The sequence below is a fragment of the Triticum aestivum genome, chromosome 1D (genome assembly GCF_018294505.1).
Source record: "Triticum aestivum cultivar Chinese Spring chromosome 1D, IWGSC CS RefSeq v2.1, whole genome shotgun sequence".
Taxonomy (NCBI): Eukaryota; Viridiplantae; Streptophyta; class Magnoliopsida; order Poales; family Poaceae; genus Triticum; species Triticum aestivum.
In genome coordinates this window covers 74,231,904-74,255,202 of record NC_057796.1, presented here as the reverse complement: position 1 = coordinate 74,255,202, position 23,299 = coordinate 74,231,904, and the positions used below count along the sequence as shown (strand labels likewise).

Genomic DNA, 23,299 nt, shown 5'->3' with positions numbered 1-23,299 from the left:
GTTGGGCGCCTGGTGGATCGAGGCAGAGGGCTCGAGCATGAGCAGGGGATCGAGGAGGAGGTGATGTGGCGCTGGTTGGGTGGATCGAGGGAGGTGACGGGTGAAGGGATTGGCTCAAGGATGAAATCAAGGAGGGAAAGTGTGGTCGGCTACGCTGGTTGGATCGGGAGGGATCCCGAGGAAGGTGGAGGCTGGTCAGGGAAGGATCCCGAGGAACATGTGAGAGTGGGTGGTAGCGCAAGGGGGAATAGGGTTAGGCTAGGGTTAGACTGATTTGGTAAGTGGGTGGACTATATATAGGGAAATAGAACTAGGTTAGGACCCTCCGATTTAAATCAAACGGTCGAGATAATTAGGTTGGGGGAGTCCAATGAAGAAAACGAAGATATTTTAGGGATGTTAGGGGATGACCCGGACCCATCGGTAACAACAACCCGGGTCGGGTTCGGGACAGCTTTCAGACGCGCGCGAGGGGATTGGAGTATTGCGCGAAGAGGGGTTAGACGGTCGCGGTCAAGTGTGGTTGGACTGAGAATGGTCATCGAAGAAAAGCGGTCTGACAACATGCCACGGAGACACGGAGAGAGGCGGCATCTACGAACGATTACGGGTTTTAAAACATGACGCAACAGAGTGCCGATGCAAAGCAAATGATGACATGATGAATGCAACAAACAAACGAAACACATGACAACAACGAAAAACATGGAAGCTGTCTGGAGCGTCGGTCTCGGGTCATTACAGAATGTCATCAGCCTCCGCCATCTTACACAGATCGGTAAGACCAATCTCAGTGATGGTCCACAGCTCGCTGTTCATCTCCATGAGGCGCTTCTTCATCATGGCCTTCCACTTGGGATAATCATGACCGTCAAAGATGGGGCATGACACAGTCTTCATTCCTGCGATCGACATAACTAAAACTCCAGGCGGTTAAACCAAAATCACACAGAACAAGGGAGTACCTTGCTCTGATACCAATTGAAAGTGCGATAAGTCGACTAGAGGGGGGTGAATAGGCGATTTTTACAAATTCATCACCGAGGAATTTCACGGTGAGGAAATTCCTAAGTCACGAACGACTAGCAGCGGAATAAGTAGTCAGATGCAAACATAACAGAACAGAAGCACAGTCATCATGAAGAAATGAAAACAGGCACAGAGTACAGAATGCGTAAACACAAGATAAGCAGGCTGAAGACAAACTGACTAAAGAAATTGAACTAAGGAAATTGAGAAAGTCTTCAATCAATAGCGATCAAGTGCACAACACAGTAATGAGGAAATGGAAGGGTTGAGGAAATAGAACCAGTTAGCTTGGTGAAGACAGTGATTTGGTAGACGAGTTCCAACTGCTGTGACAGTTGTACGTCTGGTTGGAGCGGCTAGGTATTTAAACCTGAGGACACACAGCCCCAGACACATAGTCCTCACCGTATTCTCCTTGAGATAAGATCACACAGACCTCGCCCAATCACTCGTGGTAAGTCTTCAGGTGACTTCCAAACCTTCACAAACTCGGTCACTCGGCTATCCACAATTTCCTCTTGGATGCTCTAGACCATGACGCCTAACTGTCTGGAAAATGCATAGTCTTCAAAGGTAACAAGCGCCGGATCCACACAGGAACAATCTCTTCAGTGATGCTCAATCACTTTGGGTTTGTAGGTGTTTGGGTTTGGGTTTTCCTCACTTGATGATTTTTGCTCAAAGTCCTCAAAGGATGGGATGCTCTCAATGACAAGTGTCGGTTTCTCTCGGAGCAGCCAACCAGCTAGTGGTTGTAGGGGGCGGCTATTTATAGCCTAGGGAGCAGCCCGACATGATAAGACAAAAATGCCCTTCAATGATATGACCATTAGGTAGGTAAGATATTTTGGGACAGTTGGCACATAGCACATCAACGGTCGGAAATATGAGGTTCAAATTCCTCAGGGCTATCATGTTCCTCACTTGTAGGCAATCCGCACTGGCGAATTCCTAACTCCTCAGTCAGAACAAATTTCCTCAGAGACCAAAAGATCCTCATCTCTATCACTGAAGAAATTGACTGAACTGTATGAGATTTCCAATCGCTTCACTTGAAAGGATTGGTAGGTGTAGGATTTTGAGATGAGCATCACTTGGAAACTTTTCCTTAGTTTTTCCTCGACCCCCTTTAACAGTACGGTGTTTCCTATGACTCAAGAAAGAGAAAATGAAACTACGAAAAGAAAAGTCTTCACGCTCCATATTCCTCACATGAACATTAAGTTTTCACGGTCACACCAATTTCTTCACTTTCAAAGTCTTCAGAAAGCCAAAGTCTTCAGATGAAGACATTCATTTTTAGGGGTCGACTTTCTCTGTAAATATCAAACTCCTCATAGACTTGTAGATCTGTGTATACTCACAAACGCATTAGTCCCTTAACCTATAAGTCTTCAATACAGCAAAATCACTAAGGGGCACTAGATGCACTTACAGCTATGAATCTCCTTGGATAGATCATTGCGTGTGCGTATAATTTTTTTGTTTTCCATGCAACGATTCCCAGCAGTGGCATCATGAGTCTGTTCTATGCGTAGATGATATGCACGAGTAGAACACAAAGAAGTTGTGGGCGGTGATGTTCATACGGCTTACCACCAACGTCTTATTTTGATTCGGCGGCATTGTGGGATGAAGCGGCCAAGACCAACCTTACATGTCCACGCACATGAGACCGGTTCCACCGACTGACATGCAACTAGTTTTGCATAAAGGTGGCTAGCGGGTGTCTGTTTCTCCTACTTTAGTTGAATCGAATTTGACTGCGGCCGGTCCTTGAAAAAGGTTTAAACAACAAATTTGATAAATCACTGTTGTGGTTTTTGCCGTAGGTAAGAATGGTTCTCGCTAGAAACCCATAGAAGCCACGTAAAACTTGCAACAACAAAGTAGAGGACGTCTAACTTGTTTTTTCAGGGTATGTTGTGATGTGATATGGTCAAGACATGATGTGATATACGTTATTGTATGAGATGATCATGTTTTGTAAGATATCTGGCAACCGGCAGGAGCCTTATGGTTGTCTCTTTATTGTATAAAATGCAAACGCCATGTAATTGCTTTACTTTATCGCTATGCGTTAGCAATAGTTGTAGAAGCAATAGTTGGCGAGACGACCATGACGCAACGATGGAGATCAAGGCGTCGAGCCGGTGACGATGGAGATCATGACAATGCTTTGGAGATGGAGATCAAAAGCACGAGATGATGATTGCCATATCATGTCACATATTTTGATTGCATGTGATGCTAATCTTTTATGCATCTTATTTTGCTTAGTACGGTGGTAGCATTATAAGATGATCCCTTCACTAAATATCAAGGTAAAAGTGTTCTCCCTGAGTATGCACCATTGCTATAGTTCGTCGTTTCGAGACACCACGTGATGATCGGGTGTGATAGACTCTACGTTCACATACAACGGGTGTAAGCCAGATTTATACACGTGGAATACTTGGGTTAAACTTGACGAGCCTAGCATGTACAGACATGGCCTCGAAACACTAGAGACCGAAAGGTCGAACATGAGTCATATAGTAGATATGATCAACATAGAGATGTTCACCATTGATGACTACCCCATCTCACGTGATGATCGGACATGGGTTAGTTGATATGGATCATGTATCACTTAGACAACTTGAGGGATATTGATTTAAGTGGGAGTTCATTAGTAATTTGATTAATTAAACTTAATTTATTATGAACTTAGTCCTGATAGTATTTGCAAATCTATGTTGTAGATTAATAGCTCGCGATATAGCTCCCTTATTTTTGATATGTTCCTAGAGAAAAATAAGTTGAAAGATGATAGTAGCAATGATGCGGACTGGGTCCGTGATCTGAGGATTATCCTCATTGCTGCACAGAAGAATTATGTCCTAGATGCATCACTAGGTGACAGACCTATTGTAGGAGCAGATGCAGACGTGATGAACTTTTGGCAAGCTCGATATGATGACTACTTAATAGTTTAGTGCGCCATGCTTTACGGTTTAGAGTCGGGACTTAAAAAAAATTGAACGCCATAGAGCATATGAGATGTTCTAAGAGCTGAAATTGGTATGTCAGACTCATGCCCGTATCAAGAGGTATGAGACCTCTGACAAGTACTTTGTCTATAAGATTGAGGAGAATAGCTCAACCAGTGAGCATGTGCTCAGAATGTCTAGGTACTACAATCGCTTGAATCAAGTGTGAGTTAATCTTCCAGATAAGATATTGATTGACAAAGTTCTCTAGTCACTATCACCAAGCTACTAGAACTTCGTGATGAACTATAATATGCAAGGGATGACAAAAATGATTCTCGAGCTCTTCGCGATGCTGAAATCGGCGAAGGTAGAAATCAAGAAAGAGCATCAAGTGTTGATGGTTAACAAGACCACTAGTTTCAAGAAAAAGGGCAAGGGAAAGAAAGGGAACTTCAAGAAGAATGGCAAGCAAGTTGCTACTCCCGTGAAGAAGCCCAAAGCTGGACCCAAGCCTGAAACTGAGTGCCTTTACTGCAAAGGAAATGGTCACTGAAAGCGGAACTGCCCCAAATACTTGGCGGATAAGAAGGATGGCAAAGTGAACAAAGGTATATTTGATATACATGTTATCAATGTGTACCTTACTAGTATTCATAGTAGCTCCTGGGTATTTGATACCGGTTCAGTTGCTAAGATTAGTAACTCGAAACAGGAGTTGCAGAATAAACAAAGACTAGTTAAGGGCAAGGTGGCGATGTGTGTTGGAAGTGATTCCAAGGTTGATACGATCACCATCGCACACTCCCTCCACCTTAGGGATTAGTGTTGAACCTAAATAAACGTTATTTGGTGTTTGCATTGAGCATGAATATGATTTGATCATGTTTGTTGCAATACATTTATTCATTTAAGTCAAAGAATAATTGTTGTTATGTTTACATGAATAAAACCTTCTATGGTCATGCACCCAATGTGAATGGTTTATTGAATCTCGATCGTGGTGATACACATATTCATAATATTGATGCCAAAAGATGCAAAGTTGATAATGATAGTGCAACATACTTGTGGCACTGCCGTTTAGGTCATATTGGTGTAAAGCACATGAAGAAAATCCATGCAGATGGGCTTTTGGAATCACTTGATTATGAATCATTTGATACTTGCGAACCATGCCTCATGGGCAAGATGACTAAAAACTCTGTTCTCCGGAACAATGGAGCGAGCTAATGACTTACTGGAAATAATACATACCGATGTATGTGGTCCGATGAGTATTGAAGCACGTGGTGGCTATCGTTATTTTCTTACCTTCACAGATGATTTGAGCAGATATGGGTATATCTACTTAATGAAACACAAGTCTGAAACATTTGAAAAGTTCAAAGAATTTCAGAGTAAAGTGGAAAATCATCGTAACAAGAAAATAAAGTTTCTACAATCTGATCGCGGAGGCAAATATTTGAGTTATGAGTTTGGCCTTCATATAAAACAATGTGGAATAGTTTCACAACTCACGCCACCTGGAACACCACAGTGTAATGGTGTGTCCGAACGTCATAACCGTACTTTATTAGATATGGTGCGTTCTATGATGTCTCTTACCGATTTGACACTATCGTTTTGGGGTTATGCATTAGAGACAGCCACATTCAAGTTAAATAGGGCACCGTCTAAATCCATTGAGATGACAGCGTATGAACTATGGTTTGGCAAGAAACCTAAGCTGTCATTTCTTAAAAGTTTGGGGATGTGACGCTTATGTCAAAAGGCTTCAGCCTGATAAGCTCGAACCCAATGCGGAGAAGTGCATCTTCATAGGATAGCCTAAGGAAACCATTGGGTACACCTTCTACCACAGATCCGAATGCAAGATCTTTGCTGCTACGAATGGATCCTTTCTAGAGAAGGAGTTTCTCTCAAAAGAAGTGAGTGGGAGCAAAGTAGAACTTGATGAGGTAGTTGTACCTTCTCTCGAATTGGAAAGTAGCACATCAGAGAAATCCGTTCCCGTGATGCCTACACCAACTAGAGAGGAAGCTAATGATGATGATCATGAAACTTAAGATCAAGTTACTACTGGACTTCGTAGGTCGAACAGAGAACGCTCCGCACCAGAGTGGTACGGTAGTCCTGTCCTGGAAGTCGTGTTATTAGACCATGGCGAACCTACAAACTATGAAGAAGCTATGATGATCCCAGATTCCGATAAATGGCTTGAGGCCATAAAATCTGAGATAGGATCCATGTATGAGAACAAAGTGTGGACTTTGTTGGATTTGCTCGATGATCGGAAAGCCATTGAGAATAAATGGATCTTCAAGAAGAAGACTGACGCTGATAGTAATGTCACTATCTACAAAGCTCGACTTATCGCAAAAGGTTTTCGACAAGTTCAAGGAGTTGACTATGATGAGACTTTCTCACCCGTAGCGATGCTTAAGTCTATCCGAATCATGTTAGCAATTTCCACATTTTATGATTATAAAATCTGGCAAATGGACGTCAAAACTACATTCCTTAATGAATATCTTAAAGAAGAGTTTTATATGATGCAACCAGAAGGTTTTGTCGATCCTAAAGGTGCTGACAAAGAGTGCAAGCTCCAGCGATCCATCTATGGACTGGTGCAAGCATCTCGGAGATGGAATATACGCTTTGATGAGGTGATCAAAGCATATGGTTTTATACAGACTTACGGTAAAGCCTGTATTTACAAGGATGTGAGTGGGAGCTCTGTAGCATTTCTGATATTATATGTGGATGACATATTGTTGATTGGAAATGATATAGAATTTCCGGATAGCATAAAAGGATACTTGAATAAGAGTTTTTCAATAAAAGACCTCGGTAAAGTTACTTATGTATTGGGCATCAAGATCTGTAGAGATAGATCGAGATGCTTGATAGGACTTTCATAAAGCACATACCTTGACAAAGTTTTGAAGAAGTTCAAAATGGATCAGTCAAAGAAAGGGTTCTTGCCTACATTGCAAGGTATGAAGTTGAGTAAGACTCAAAACCCGACCACGTTAGAAGATAGAGAGAGAATGAAAGTCATTCCCTATGCCTCAGCCATAGGTTCTATAAAGTATGCCATGCTATGTACCAGACCTGTTGTGTGCCTTGCCATGAGTTTGACAAGGGGGTACAATAGTGATCTAGGAGTAGATCACTATACAACAGTCAAAATTATCCTTAGAAGACTAAGGAAATGTTTCTCGATTATGGAAGTGATAGAGGGTTTGTCGTAAAGGGTTACGTCGATGAAAGCTTTAACACTAATCTAGATGACTCTGAGTCTCAATCTGGATATGTATTGTAAGTGGGAGCAATTTGCTAGAGTAGCTCCGTGTAGAGCATTGTAGACATAGAAAATTGCAAAATACATATGGATCTGAATGTGGTAGACCCATTGACTAAACCTCTCTCACAAGAAAAACATGATCACACCTTAGTACTCTTTGGGTGTTAATCACATGGCGATGTGAACTAGATTATAGACTCTAGTAAACTCTTTGGGTGTTAATCACATGGCGATGTGAATCATGGGTGTTAATCACATGACGATGTGAACTAGATTATTGACTCTAGTGCAAGTGGGAGACTGAAGGAAATATGCCCTAGAGGCAATAATAAAGTTGTTATTTTATACTTCCTTATTCATGATAAAGGTTCATTATTCATGCTAGAATTGTATCGATCGGAAACTTAAATACATGTGTAAACACATAAACAAATACCGTGTCCCTAGTATGCCTCTACTTGACTAGCTCGTTGATCAAATATGGTTAAGGTTTCCTAACCATGGACATGAGTTGTCATTTGATAACGGGACCACATCATTAGGAGAATGATGTGATGGACAAGACCCATTCGTTAGCTTAGCATAATGATCTTTCAGTTTTATTGCTATTGCTTACTTCATGTAAAATACATATTCCTTCGACTATGAGATTATGCAACTCCCGGATACCGAAGGAATGCCTTGGGTGCTATCAAATGTCACAACATAACTGGGTGATTATAAAGATGCTCTACAGGTATCTTTGAAGGTGTTTGTTGAGTTGGCATAGATCGATATTAGGATTTGTCACTCCGAGTATCAGAGAGGTATCTCTGGGCCCTCTCGGTAATACACATCATAAGCTTGCAAGCAAACGACTAAGGAGTTAGTCACGAGGTGATGTATTACGGAACGAGTAAAGAGACTTGCCGGTAACAAGATTGAACTAGGTATGAAGATACCGACGATCGAATCTCGGGCAAGTAACATACCGATGGGCAAAGGGAATTACGTATGTTGTCATAACGGTTCGACCGATAAAGATCTTCGTAGAATATGTAGGAGCTAATATGGGCATCCAGGTTCCGCTATTGGTTATTGACCGGAGAGGTGTCCCGGTCATGTCTATATAGTTCTCGAACACGTAGGGTCTGCACGCTTAACGTTTGATGACGATATAGTATTATATGAGTTATGTGATTTGGTGACCGAATGTTGTTTGGAGTCTCGGATGAGATCATGGAGATGACGAGGAGTCTCGAAATGGTGGAGAGGTAAAGATTGATATCTAGGACGATGGTATTCGGACACCAGAAGTGTTTCGGGGGTTACCGGGTACTTATCGGGTCACCGGAAGGGGTTCCAGGCACCCCCGGCAAAAGATATGGGCCTTATGGGCCAAGAGGGGAAACGCACCAGCCACAAGGGGCTGGTGCGCCCCCCATATGGGCCGGCCTAAGGTTGGGAAGGAAAGGGGAAAAGGGAAAGGAAAGTGTGGATTAGGATTCCCACTTCCTTCCCTCTCCCCCTCTTTCCTTCCCCCTCGGTTATATATTGCAGGGGGCGCGGCTTGGAGGGACTCCAAGTAGGATTCCCCTACTTGGGTGCCTCCTATGGCTGCTCCTCCCTCCCTCGCACCTATATATATGTGGGAGGGGGGCGCCTAGCACACACCAGACAATTGCCTAGCCGTGTGCGGCGCCCCCCTCCACCGGTTACACCCCCAGTCATATTTTCGTAGTGCTTAGGCGAAGCCCTGCGGAGATCATTCACCATCACCGTCATCACGCCGTCGTGCTGACGAAACTCATCTACTACCTCGACGTCTTGCTGGATCAAGAAGGCGAGGGACGTCACCGAGCTGAACGTGTGCAGAACGCGGAGGTGTCATGCGTTCGGTACTTGATCGGTTGAACTTTGAAGAAGTTCGACTACATCAACCACGTTGTGAAACGCTTCCGCTTACGGTCTACGAGGGTACGTAGACACACTCTCCCCCTCGTTGCTATGCATCTCCTTGGATAGATCATTGCGTGTGCGTAGATTTTTTTTCGTTCTCCATGCAACGATTCCCAACAGTCCCAACTCCTGCAAGTGTCGTTGTGAGACCCTGAGTAGCGCAGCAACAGCGGGTGACGATCCTACAAAAGGTGGCATCGATGTTGTTGCTGCTGCAACGAGAGCAACACCGTTCTACAAGCGGAGATGTGAGTCAGTGGTGACTATTTGTGAGTGGATGGCGGGCGCGACAAGGGATGTTGCGAAAAGGGGAGAAGGATGCGCCATCGCTGAGCTACAAACGACAAATGACGCCAGTCATGTTGCAAAGGGGTCGTCGTAGGTTACTGCTGCAAACGACCGATGTCGCACAAAGGAGCAACCATCGGACATCCACGATGCAACAGGCTGGCGGGCGTGGGTGATTCAACGAGTCACCACCTATGTTGCGAAGCGAGTTGCTCGCCGGCATGCTTCAAGGGTAGGAGACTCCGTGGGTGTGCAGGTGATTCTAGGGTGTTGCAGGTGCTGCGAGGGGTTGATGCAAAGCCCTCCACCAATGTCGAGCTCAACATGGGGCGATATGACGGCAACATACCTGTTGCGTGCTACGATGATGAATGTCCATGCCGCGAGGGGTGCACCAACACTATGAGACCAAACGGTGGTGCGAGGGCGTCCATGCATGTTGTGAGGCAAGCGGCGAGGGGCACCGAAGCCTGCTACGATAGAGCTCGCTAAGTTTCCCGAGCGGCGCTGTAGTTGCCGTGATGAGGAGTTATGTCACGCGGCGTAGCTGGAAGGGAGTAAGGGAGAAGGAACGAAAGATCAAATGGTTTGGGTGTGTCGCATCGGACGGTGATGTAGGCGGCACATCGGCTGATTAGTTCTCGCGCTACAGCCGACTCGCGCCCAGCGTTGCCCTACTTGGGAACGGGTCCGACTCATGACATTTCACTGCACTGCATGACTTCACTCTGTGCATTTTAAAACCGAACCGAAAAACCATACCAAAAATAAACCGAACCGAACCGATTTTATTTATGGTTTCTGGTTTCGGTATGGTATGAACTTTTCATACCGATTTGAACTTTGGTTTTTATGATATATACCAAAAACCGAACGGTTAACCGAATAAACCGAAGTAAAAAATAAATTTATATTTCTTGAGACGAACAACCGTGCAAGTTGTCATTTTTCTTGTACATGAGTCAAATTCACTACTAAGCACGTAAATTTTTCTTGTAACATAGTCATTTTTCTCTTTTTAAAATGCTAAGCACGTCCATAACCATCAACAGATGAATCAATGCATGCATATATACTTATATATACTCATATACTATTTGTGTAAAATAGTATGTGTTTTGAGTCATAAATTTGTAAATTATTATTACGTCATTTTCAAATTCGCGTCAAATTTGGTTTTTATGGTATATACCGAAACTATACAGAAATAATTTGGTATATACCAAAACCAAACCATATTTTATTTTCATACCATATTTACCAAAGTATTAATACCGTACAAACCGAAAATCCATATAAACCGAACCATGTAAACCGAATAAACCGAACGCACAGGGTGAGCATGACTACAACGAGACACACCCTTATATGTGGGTACTAAATTTTATCCAAACCCGTTCCCCAATGGGTAATTACCCGTCGGGATAGAGTAACGGGTACCCGTAACCCGTTCCATCTTGTGTCGACGCATCGACTCGGGCGCACTGGCAGGCAGCTGTGGCGGAAACAACTCCATTTCCCAACCAACCAACCAACAGCCGCCCAAGGCCGATCCATGGCGTCGGCGTCGCGGCTGCTGCCGCCCTTTCCCCCTCCAGCTGCCCCAACATCTCGCCACACAACTCTCCGCGCCGTCCCTCGCAGCTGCAGCCTCGCCATCCCGAGCCTCCGGTGCCGCGCCTCCGCTCCAGCGGCCGTTGACGCTGGCTCGCCGCTGCTGCTCGAGGACCGCGCCGGCGCGGTGTCCATCCGAGAGTTTGTCACGCTCGATGAGCTCCACGCCGCCGTGCGCCTCCGCGTTCGCACCTTCTACGAGTACGCCCGCGACACTGTCGGCGCCGAGGTGATCCATCTCTTCCTGCTTGTTTGCTATGTGAGCTCTCTTAGCTTTCAGAAAAATATATTAATTAATAGCCGAGGAGGCAACCTAAGATCTGGGTTTTCGCTTGGAAACGAAAATGTGGCAAGATTCGCTTAACTATAGTGTGCCGAATTGATCTCTTTTTGCAAACGCGCAAAATTAATCCTGGCCTCGTAGATGACTATGCTTCTGAAGTTGATGTATATGGATCGGTTTGTGATTATAATGGACAGTTTGAGTTTTGCTACTGTACTGTTTGTTTTTCCTTTCAGTTCTATAAAGGCTACTACTAGTATAACCGATCGGGAACATCCTTTGCATAGAAAAAAAAAATGTTGCAGGTTGTGAGAGAGAATTTAGGAGTAACAAGGTATCAATAGTTTCAGCGATAATCCTTTTAAAATAGGCGGTGAATGGAATAAGGTTGTGAAAGCTAATTCATTCAGATATTTCCATGTTTTTCCTCCTCAGGCAAAAATGTGGTGTTGACTGTCTTTATTCTTATAGTTCATATTACTTTAGTTTTATTGAATTCACTGCTTTCTGGCCAAGTAAATTCCAAAGTTAGCATGGACAACTTACCTAGTTGCAAAATGGTGCAACCTTGTTCAAGAAAAGCTTTCCTTCTATCTTTATAATATGTGTTTACCTTCTATACTTTCCATGCAGTTCCTTCCTTTTTCATTCCTCTGACTGCTTCAGTGAACCATAATATTGATGCATTAATAATTTAACTTTACTTATTGTCAAGTTCTATTAGGATCACAGGAAAGGTCTGGCAGAGAGGGAATATGAAGCATTACAAAATCGGATTTCTGGGAATATGATTAATTTTCGGAGAGTCTCTTGTATAAATGGGACAGTGCCACTGTTGCCATCGTTGATGTCAGCAGAGGAGCTTTGTTCAACATGCAAGGTATAATGATAATATAGACGTGATGCCCTTGAATAGGCACTTATTTCAGCTCTGCTCTGTTCCAAATGTTCTAGCTAGACCACAGAAATCTGGGTAGCAGAATCTTTTAATAGCCCTGACATTCTTTTGTGTTCCACTTGGACATAAAACCTAAATAAGAATGATAATTGCAAAGTGCATTTTTCCTTGGCTCACTTTGATTCATCTTATGATCTCACTTTGTCATGTGCAGAAAGCATAAAATGCTAATATGTCCTGTTCTTCTAGGTACAACTTCCTTTGCTCATCCAAAAAATAAAATGCACTTAGCCTCCCTTGGTTCCCGTGTGATTTTCCGATGTGCATGTGTTCAAGTCTACGGTTGATTATATTCATTTCTAGCAGGAATAATCTGTCAATGTTAGAGTTTAACCTCTGAATTCTGACATATGCAGTTTATTGAAGATGGGGAAGAGAGAATAGTAGTTGGTAGTTTAGACCTGAATCAGTGCCTCTGGCTACCAGATGAACTGACTGGAAAGAGGCCAGGGGTAAGTTTCCAACAGAGTGAGGGTTTACTGGATACAACTGAAATTCTGGAATAGTTGGTTCGAGACCATTTGCAGTTCTATTGTCTAAATTTGTATTAAATGATGATTTTTATAAAGCAGTAGTTGCCATGTCAAATATCCTTATCTATTCCTGTATCTATTTAATTATATTGGTACAAACAAGATGCAAAATGCTTATTTTAATTTACTTTAAATCCTTTTGTTTTGCTTTTTCAAAGATATTTTTTTTTTTAATATTTGATCTGTATTAATAGGTAACTGAATCAAGCCATACACGGGCATATCTGAGCAATGTATGTGTTGCCAAGGAGCTCCAAAGATGCGGACTGGGCTATGCATTGGTTGACAAGTCTAAGAAGCTTGCTCGTCAATGGGGTGAGTTCATTTCATTTAGTTTCCTTAACGTGTTTTTTGCGTATTTAGCTGATTTTAGACCTATCCTTAGTTGGTACTTGGTAGTTAGATTACCGGCAACATGACAATATATTTTCGATTGTACGAAAATATGCTTCTTATATTCAGGTCGAAACATCTATTATCAAACTTGTTCTTTCACCATTATCTGACAACTGTACAACCATATGTTGCTACTCAAGATATATGATCTATTCCGGTTTAGTTGAATCATATGATTGTTGTGCAACAGTTTTTGCGGATTGACAGAAGTATGACAATTACTTCACTTCTTAACTCCTTTGAAATTCTTGCCCCTTAATGCAATTTCTCATGTTGGATACGAACACAAATATTTGCAGGCATAACGGATTTGTATGTCCATGTTGCCATCAACAACGAGGCGGCACAAAAGCTGTACATCAAGAGTGGATTTGTGTACGAAAGTGAGGAGCCTGCCCAGCAGGCTAGGCATCTTGGGCGCCCTCGAAGGCTTCTTCTTTGGCTTGATATGAAGAACGAAACCTTGTGATCTTACCTGTAAATGCTTCTTTTTATAGTTATACAGTATTATCCACATATAATTTTGATTCAAGTAGTAGTATTTTTTTCCTTGTGGAAAGAAATACAATTCTGAAATTTTAAATTAAGGATTCTCCCCATAATTCTATTTGTTCTGCACATAGTAATTATTCAATGTATATCCAGAATTCCCCCGGTGGCAAACAATGGTACGGGATAATACAGTGCTATCAAATCTTTGCATTCCTGCCCTTTTTTTTTTCACTTTCACACTGATTCCTAGGGCGCGTTTGGTGGACTGCATGGATTTTGGGCACTTTGCATCTGTGGCAAGACTCAACCATGCTGAGTGAAAACAGGCAAAAAACCATGTTCTAGGCAGATGCAGATTGTTGCTGGTTGGTTATGTGCAACACATGTGATCTGGTAACCTCTTGTTACCGAAAAAGGTTTTCACCCCGCTTTATATATAAAGCACGATCACAGCAACCCAGTACAAACGCACGCCACCACAACACACGCACACACCCAAGGCATGATACATAGGCGCTGAGCGCGGCAACACCAACCCCAGCACTACCACCGCGAAGAGATGAAGCCGCATATGGCGAACCGTGGGCTCCAAGGCGGCGCCTTCAGGAAGGATACGACACCGAGCGCCGCCACCGCCCAATCCGAGGATCAGAGTTTCCTCCGGAGCCGCATGACGGGCAATGAGAGCCGCGACAACGCCTTCAAGAAGGGAACGAGCTTCGCCGCCGCCGGTCCGTCCGAAGATAGAACAGGTTTTCACCCCGGCCAGAACTCACCGCCACCGAACGCCACACCCCGGCGACCATGCCGCCCACATGGCCATGGCCATCGGGCAGCACGAAGCCACGGCCTCCGCCCGAGAGACCGCGCAACCACCACCAGGGCCGCCACCCCGGCATCTATGACCTTGACACCACGTCACCTGAGACCTGCCCCTATCCCAACCAAAGAGACAAGCGGAAAGGTCCCACCTTTCGCACCCCTGGACGACCCCCAGCACCGAGACCCAATAAGACAGCCACCTGGCCTCCATCGACCCGTCCTGCAGCACCGGGCGCAAGGCGAGCTCGATCCTGCAACACCGTGCGCGAGACGAGGTCAGTCCTGCTGCACCGTGCGCGAGACGAGCTTAGTCCTGCGGCACCGTGCGCGAGACGAGCTCGGACCTGCGCACCGAGCGCGAGACGAGCGATGGACCGCAGCTGGGGGAGGGTCAATCCTTCGACGAAGAGAGCGGCCAGACGCTGATGTGATGGATCGAAGGTCGAACCGGGCCGCCTACAAACGAGTCGACGCCGGAAAAACAGCCGCCGCAGTAGCCGACCCGCCGAGCTGCCATGATGCCGGCGCGACGGATGGAAGCCGCCACTCCAGATGGCCTTGCCGCCTCGCCACCGCCGCCGTCCACAGCCGGAGCAATAGTATGGATAAACAAGCGCCATTGTCTTAAACACACACACACACACACACACACTATAGATAAACAATCATAACATAAACCCATAAACCAGTCTTAAACACACAGTCACATGTAGTTAAACGACAAACAATTGCGGCAAAGTCTTAAACATACTACGCAAAAGTCTTAAAGGTGCAGGGATAACTTGCTAACAATCCATGACAAATGCCTCCTCGTTCCTCTTACACTTAGTCACCACCTCAATGCCGTTGCCGTTGAAGACGACCATCTTCAGGGTTTTGGGAGCCGCCAACTTAAAGGTGAAGAGGTACCCGATCCCCATATGGTGAGCAACGACGAAGGGGCCCAACCCTTGGTGAGCCCTGTTGTTGATCATTCGAACCATCACCCTCCAGGCGCAGCTGATTTTCATCCTCAGCACGGACAGTGGTCAAGCGCTTGGTGAACTCAACTGGCATCGACAGACACTCCAGCATGGGTGCAAGGATGACCTTGCAAAAGTGGCTTGTGCTACCGCCCTCATGGAGATGGCCGTAGTTCTTCGGCCTCTTGGGGGCGCTGCCGAGCTCCACCATCGCCTTGCCCTTCTTGTCGGCCGCTACCTCCTTGCCCTTGGAGGAGTTCCCCAAAGCACCATTGTCGATCTGCATCGAACATATGAACGTAAGGTGAATGGAGGGACAAAATGTAATCCACGTATGAACAACAACAATGGAGGTATGTAGGAAATCTACTACACTTCATCTCAGCGTTCATTCATGGCACTCACCTACCTACTGCTTGAACCTCCAAAGCCCCTATTTATCTACCATCGCACTACATCTTCAACCCATCTCCCCTCCTCCCTCCCTCCCTCTCCCACAACTCTCTCTCTCTCTCTCTCTCTCTCTCTCTCTCTCTCACCACTACACCGCCATGAATCCTTTCCCCAACGGCCCTATATGGAGGGCATCATCCTTGGGTTCTCTCTCGGTGGCCACATGTGAGGCGTGCTCTCAATTTAAGAGTGTGGACGAGTTGCATAAAGAGGCGGGCGTTGTGCTATTGAAAGCGACAAAGTGGAAGAAGAAGAGGCTGATGGCTAACCCAGCCAAAGGCACTATGAGTGGATGATGACTCCATATTTTACGCATTTTTATAGCTCATTTGTTGCACATTATCTCCGTATATCAAGTAATATCATGTCCAATTGAGCCAATTACATGTCCATATGCATTCTTTACAATTTTTATCCTTTTCACCTAGAGCATTGCATAATCTTTATTCTTTGTTAGTTTTTATTAGTTTTCTTTATCTTCGTGTGTCTCGTAGGTGATGCGGACTTCCCATGCATAGCACGATGAAAGGAGTTCAAACAGTGGACATCCAGGCCCCAGACTTAGTCGTTTCAGAGAGTGAAAATGCCATCTTTCCAAAGTGCTCAAAACCAAGATCTAATACCAGAAATGGATCTGGGTCGTTTATACGAATCCAAAGAGCCCAAAAATGTCAAATTCTGAGTTCGTATGAAGAAATGGCGTCTGATTTACCGAAGAGGGCCAATACAAAAGACGACATTTCATATGACCATAGATGGTCGTACGCTCGGTCATATGGAAGGAAATCAGGCCCGAAAGTTGCCCCTCTAGACGAAATTGTTCATCGATTTTGTCCCTGTTTATTCCTACGACTTCCTTGGCTTTCAAGGATGTTTTGGGAGAGGATAAGGCTCACCTAGAGCCCTTGGATCAAAGGGGAGATGCTACATCAACGGAGGAGATTATGAGAGAGCTCTTATATAAACACCATCAACCCTAGCCGTCAGCTCCATCATCAACAACGCCTCATTAATCATTCATCTCCATGTCCAGCCACCGTCCACATCAAGAACACCATTGTTGCAACCAAGAGGGAGACTAGAAGGGAGCCGCTGCCGGTGAGGCGCAGCCATGGGCCACCCCCGCCGCGCCATCACCACCACCATCCACCGTAGTGCTGGCATCAACACTATCAACACCCCTTCTTCCTCCTCCATCACGGTCTCCATAATGGGTTGTAACAACTCTTGAACCCCCTTTTATGTGATGTTATTCGAGTAATTGTTGGCTATGGGTCAATCGATTAGTAAGTGGTTATTCGATATGTTTATAGTCTATTTATGTGTGTTGTTTTGTGTTGCTTATTACCTCTACGGTAGTTTAGTGATTGGAGGCGTTCAATCCATTGGCGTAGTTGGAGATGTTCAACTCTTAGGCCACATATGAAGTTGATAGATGGTTGTGGAAAATGACAGACCTCTGACGTGACAGGTGCAAACATTTTAATGGGAACACATTTATTCTAGGAGGAGGGTTGTCCATAGAACTTATTGCCTTCGTCCGGTCATCGTGACCTTAATATCTTTACGTTAGCCGCCGCAGGTATGTGACAAGAAGTAGGACGAATGAGTTATCTCAATATAGCGCGACTTGAGGAATAATGTTATGTGTGGGACCGCCCACCATCAGTAGATTGTCGTATCCTATAATGCATGTACTGACTTAGCCACGACGTAGCAAAGTCTTAAAGCTTAACTCCATTCCATGCCGGAGCCGAAAGAGTTCGTACCTATATGCTAGCAACGTGCTGTTTTATTTTTTTTATTCAAAAAAAACAGCACATACCTTTCATAGTTTATTTCCCCCGTTTAGTTTAGTATTTAGTTTCCGTTCTCTCTAGTACCTTAGTTTAATTCTCTTTTTGTCAGTTTCCTCTAGCAACCTACTTAAGTTAACTATTTCCAAATTCTAGTTTGAGTGTGAGTGTAGTTGCGCAAACAACACAATTGTGGGGATTGTGGTGCCATCCTTTCTGCTCCCTGTGGGATCAACAAACCTTACTTATCATGAGATTGCTACATAGCCCTGTGCACTTTCAGGACATCAGTGGACATACTATTGTGGGCGATGATTGACACCGATTCGTCCGATCCAGGTCAGAGAGCTAGATGGGCCAAGTACAAGTCTGTTAGGGCTCCTGCTGACCAGGCAACCAGCACGGTGGCGCCGGCCACCATCGTTCTGGACGAGGAGGGGGAGGGGGGAGGAGATGGTGGATGCTGGCAAAGTCGAATCGGTCGAGATGGAGGATGCTAGTAATGACGAAGCGGTGGAGATGGTGGTCAGGACTCCTCAGCTAGGCTTTCGTACAGTGCCCTTGGAGCTCGACGGTTAGAAGCACCAAGGCTACGCCGCTCCAGGTGCCTCTAGGCTCGCTGCGGCTAGGCTCTACTACTTGTTGGGTTGGATTTGAATGGATGTAAACTCGATTTACCTCCCCCCCATTGAAAATCTTACTCAATCCTGTTAGAACCACTCAAATCCCTAATCGGATATGGCTAAATCGAGTCCTAAATCAAAGTCAATGGATAGATTCAATGCATAAATCGAAAACCAAACGCATGCATGGTAGATTCATGCCATAGGGGGTAGAGGGCTTGCCTCCGTTGATCGATGCCTGTCGTTGTGGTGATGAAATCGGTGCTCGCTGTCCAGAGCTTCGCTCGGATGCTTGTAGCCGCTGCTTGCCATCTAGATCTTGTGCTCGCCGCCACCGGTGTGGGAGTGGAGAGAGGGGAGAGTGAGCAGTGAGAGAAGGGTGAGGGCGTTATGGTGGCGCTCTGAGAAACGACGCAAAGTCTCGCTTCCAATTAATAGAGGACGCATGCTTCTAACAAGCGTGAATAATTCCAGCTGCGCACATCCCGCTTGTGCCATGCAGTGCCTCCATGTGTTGCTTTGTGGGCCTTCCACGTGTCGTGTTCCTGAGCCTCGTGTGTGTTTTAGAAGTGTCTGCTGGATGTGCTAGCTAGGGGTAACCCACAATTAGTTGCCACCAAATTTCGTAGGACGCGGTAGGACATTTGGCATCTCATCCTTGATCATCATTTTGCTCATATTGATTGGTTACTTATTTGTTAGCTTTTAATTTGATTAATCCAAATTCTAATCCTCATATGTTTGGAAACTGGCTTCATGGGACCCCACGGGCTCCAAGAGCAACTCTAGCAGAGTCGTCATGTTGGTAGCCTCTATAATCATGGAACCCCTTCATCAATGCGACATCTTTTTTACCCACTCCCCGTGTCATCCCATGTGAGCTTGGGGGCTACCTAAAGTTCTTTTCTGCATCAATCATTTTTTAGTTTTTTTTATGTTTTACCGAGTATCCTAATTATGCAATACTTAAGGCACATCTAGATATGTTTTAGCAAAACTGATCAAAAATTATCGAAGTCAATCAAATCCAGCTTAATTAAGCAATGTCATGCGCCCACCTGACCCATGTGGTCGTGCAATAAACCGAACAAAGTAAACCAAGCCGGCCTAACAAGTGAAACCACAACACCACCCCTTTGCATTTCATCGAGCAATATATTATTATGCCCTGTAACTCGACCCATCACTTGGCATCTTTGCATGATATTTTCTTCTTGAGAGCCTGCCTAAGTTATTCCGGATGCTTATTCCTCGCTCTTCCAGTTTCATCAAAGCTGTTACGAATTGCTTACCATGAGGTCCACCATGAGTCCATGACATATCCGTGTAAAACACTTCATAATTATCTTGATTCTCCTTATTGATCTGCTAGCATGTCCAAATGTTCGACAGCTACTAAAGCTATAGTGTGATCTAGGCATCTAGCTACTGACATCGATACCAAGAAAGCATGATTTCGTCGAGATGCCTTCTCCACTCTCGAGCATCGGGTGCGAATTCGCCCGGGGAACGATATTATTATTTCCACATGGGAGGCTGGCGCTATAGCAAAGATGCATATTATTAGTTCCAAGCGACCGAACATATTGAGATAACTATCACCTGCATTATATCCATGTTTCATTTGCTTCTATTCCAAACTAAAGCAGCTCATGATCGGTCGAATATGACTGCACTCCACGTCAGTGTGGAATTAAGCATCTCCGGAGGAGTCCCACAAGAACACACCTCTCCTAGCTAAGCTGCGATGAAGCCTATAAATGACCACCAAAACCGAGCTCAATGAAACCACGCACTCCTCTAGCTACAAACAGATCTAGCTCCAGCTAGTTAGATAACTTTGCATCCACCCAGGAGAGGGAAAGTTCGAGAATGTTCCGGTGCGGCGGCGGTGGCGGTGGCAGGGGCAAGACGGTGGCTGGGAGCACCAGCACGGGCGCTGAGCTTCCCGTCGATGGAGCTGTGCGGGTGACAAAAGTGGACAGGATCCAGGCTTACAACCTCGTCTCCAGGCCGTCGGTGCACCACGCCATCGCGCCGGCGACGTCGGGGCCGGCGGAGAGCCTGGCCGTCAGTGTTGTCCGGGTAGGGGACGTCGTGGACGAAGCTGTGCGGGTGACCAAAGTGGACAGGATCCAGGCTTACAATCTCGTCTCCAGGCCATCGGTGCACCACGCCATCTCGCCGGCGGCGTCGGGGCCGGCGGAGAGCCTGGCCGTCAGTGTTGTCCGGGTAGGGGACGTCGTGGACGAAGCTGTGCGGGTGACGAAAGTGGACAGGATCCAGGCTTACAATCTCGTCTCCAGGCCGTCGGTGCACCACGCCATCTCGCCGGCAGCGTCGGGGCCGGCGGAGAGCCTGCCCGTCAGGGTTGTCCGGTTCGGGGACGTCGTGGACGAAGAATCCGACGGCCTCATCTCGGTGACCATCACATAGAACTAACTACTCTCTACTAGTAATAACTAGGCCTGTCGTGCCTTAAGCGTGTTTAACGTTTCGTCAGAGAAACATATGTACGCGCACCAGTGGGTTTAAGTGTAATGGCAATAGCACGTGGAAGGCTATTAATAAACTTGGAGAGAAAAAAATGTTTTCCTCTAAATGATCCGATTTGCGTTTGCATATTATTTTTTAAGGGTAACTTTGCATTTTATGTTTGTAGATTATTTTTTAAGGTTAAGTTTGTACTATCTCTAGGGTCACTCAACCATGTGTTATATACCTAAAAAAACGATGTGTTATATGCAACTATCTACACTTGAAGGTGTGAACTTCCCAAGAGCATCTCCAACAAATTGTTACTGGAGACTCAAAAGTGCATTTTGCATCAACTGATATTTTTGCTCCAATATCAGCCCTATAAATAGAGCACCAATTTGCCCCAACAGCTGTCCTGTATTGGGCACGATAACTGCATACATATTGAACATATTCATATCTCAAACTCACCTCGAATAATTTTAAAACAAATAAAACACAAATACTAGAAACATAAAAAAAAATTCATCGATCCACAACCTTAAATTATTACATAGTTCATCACATCACACAAATTGTTCGTCACACGATAAGATGAAACTAGGGATGTTGTTTCCCATACCACATCCATCACTCCTCCCTTCTACGCAGCTGCACAGGTTTTCCCATGAGCTTATAGAAGGTGCAAATCTTCCCACACTCATTCTCAATGATCATGTTGTGCATGATCACGCACGTCGTGATGATGTACCAAAGGATCTCTTGATCCCAAAACCAAGTCGGTCCTCGCACAATAGTAAATTGGGCTTGCAAAATCCCAAAAACTCTCCCCACAGCTTTCCTAGCGGCCGCTTGACCATTATGAAAGTAGAGTTCTTTCTTACCTTGGGAACTTTAAATTGGCTTCACAAAAGTAGACAACTTTGGATATAACTCATCCACAAGGTAGTAGCCCTGTTGTAGTTGTGACCATTTGCTTAGAACTCCACCGGTAGTGATTCTCCAATGGTTAAGTTGGCAAAGAGAGATGAACATGGCAACACGTTATTGTCATTGCAAAAACCAGGCATCCCTAAGTATGCATGTCAGATCCATGTCTCTTGATCGGCCACAACCTTAAGAATGTTGGTGGTATCCTTGTAACATTTGAACTGTCCATGTCATGTTGCAGGGCAGTTCTTTCACTTTCAGTGCATGCTATTAATGGATCCAATCATACATGGAAATCCACGGGCAATGTCAACAACCATGGACATCAATAAACATTTGCAATGGCAAAATGCAATATTTGTGTTATTTGTACAAATTACTATGCATCAAACTTGGACATCAATAAACATTTGCGGTGAAGACCAAATCACTAACCTTAATTTTCTAAAAAAACACTAACCGTAATTTTGGAGCATGAAAATATGTCATCTTGGTCTTGTTGGTAGTGAATCCGGCTCACCAGGGCCCGGGAACCAAACCCATCCACTATCGGGTGAAATCTTATCACAGTTCAACGACGTGAGCTATATTTTTGGGCTCGAACTCTCGAGCCCCACCATGAGGTCGTCTGTAGGCACTGCTATGAGCCAACAGTAGAGGCAAAGAACACAGTGTCCGCCCAAGTCTGGTACTAAATGGGTCGGAATAGTGTGGCCCGTTTTAGAACAACAGTTTGAAAGAAATTTTGGTAAATTAAGCTATATTGCAATATGCTTACTACTAAGATAATTAAACATCCATGCATTATAAAAAAGTTCATGGATTACAAAAGCTATTATTATTTGAAACTGTATAAAACTTATATATTTCACTTTTCTTTTAATACTCCCTCCGTGCGGAATTAGTTGTCGCTCAAACGGATTTCAGTGCTAGATACATCCGTTTGAGCGTCCACCAATTCCGGACGGAGGGAGCATTAGTTTAGATGTTTAAAAATTATTAATGTATTTAATAGTATGTTTAAGTTATTTAAAAATATTCTACAAAATAATTTCTCCTTTTAAAATATGTCCATGAAAATTTTAAAAAATGTTATCACTTTCATTAAATGTTCACGCAATTAGAAAAAATTGTGTTCATGTATTTTGGGAAATGTCGATGGAATGAAAAATTCTTCATATATAACGAAAATATTCATATATTTAACGAAGTGTTTATGTATTTTGAAAACGTTTTCATATATTTTAAAATAGTCCCTTGTAAGTTTTAAATTTTTTTGAGGCATTTTATTTTTTTTGTGTTATTTAGATAACTACCACGTTATAAATGTCCTTTTTGATTTAGAAATAGTACTCATGCATCTGCAAAAAATATTTATATTTAATTTTTAAGAAGGGGATAGAAAGTGAAATTTAAAAAGGA

The 23,299-nt window shown here is 44.4% G+C and overlaps 2 protein-coding genes across 2 annotated transcripts; both read left to right on the top strand.

The window, feature by feature from the left end:
• The first annotated feature begins 11,026 nt into the window (after nt 1-11,026).
• On the top strand, nt 11,027-14,027 carry LOC123180385 (uncharacterized). Its single transcript, XM_044592430.1, has 5 exons — nt 11,027-11,380; nt 12,159-12,314; nt 12,749-12,844; nt 13,120-13,240; nt 13,621-14,027. Exons 1-5 carry the CDS (start codon nt 11,093-11,095, stop codon nt 13,788-13,790), a joined length of 831 nt encoding a protein of 276 aa, XP_044448365.1. The 5' UTR covers nt 11,027-11,092; the 3' UTR covers nt 13,791-14,027.
• Nucleotides 14,028-20,244: 6,217 nt separating this feature from the next.
• On the top strand, nt 20,245-21,074 carry LOC123165623 (uncharacterized). The gene has a single exon (XM_044583320.1). The coding sequence runs from the start codon at nt 20,342-20,344 to the stop codon at nt 20,903-20,905; it is 564 nt and encodes a 187-aa protein (XP_044439255.1). The 5' UTR covers nt 20,245-20,341; the 3' UTR covers nt 20,906-21,074.
• Nucleotides 21,075-23,299: the final 2,225 nt, after the last annotated feature.

Bases quoted from the DNA above. Each gene is read 5' to 3' on its own strand.
- LOC123165623 (XM_044583320.1), top strand. From the start codon at position 20,342: ATGTTCCGGTGCGGCGGCGGTGGCGGTGGCAGGGGCAAGACGGTGGCT.
- LOC123180385 (XM_044592430.1), top strand. From the start codon at position 11,093: ATGGCGTCGGCGTCGCGGCTGCTGCCGCCCTTTCCCCCTCCAGCTGCC. The intron at 12,845-13,119 runs GTAAGTTTCCAA...CTGTATTAATAG, and splicing joins TGACTGGAAAGAGGCCAGGG to GTAACTGAATCAAGCCATAC. The intron at 13,241-13,620 runs GTGAGTTCATTT...AAATATTTGCAG, and splicing joins GAAGCTTGCTCGTCAATGGG to GCATAACGGATTTGTATGTC.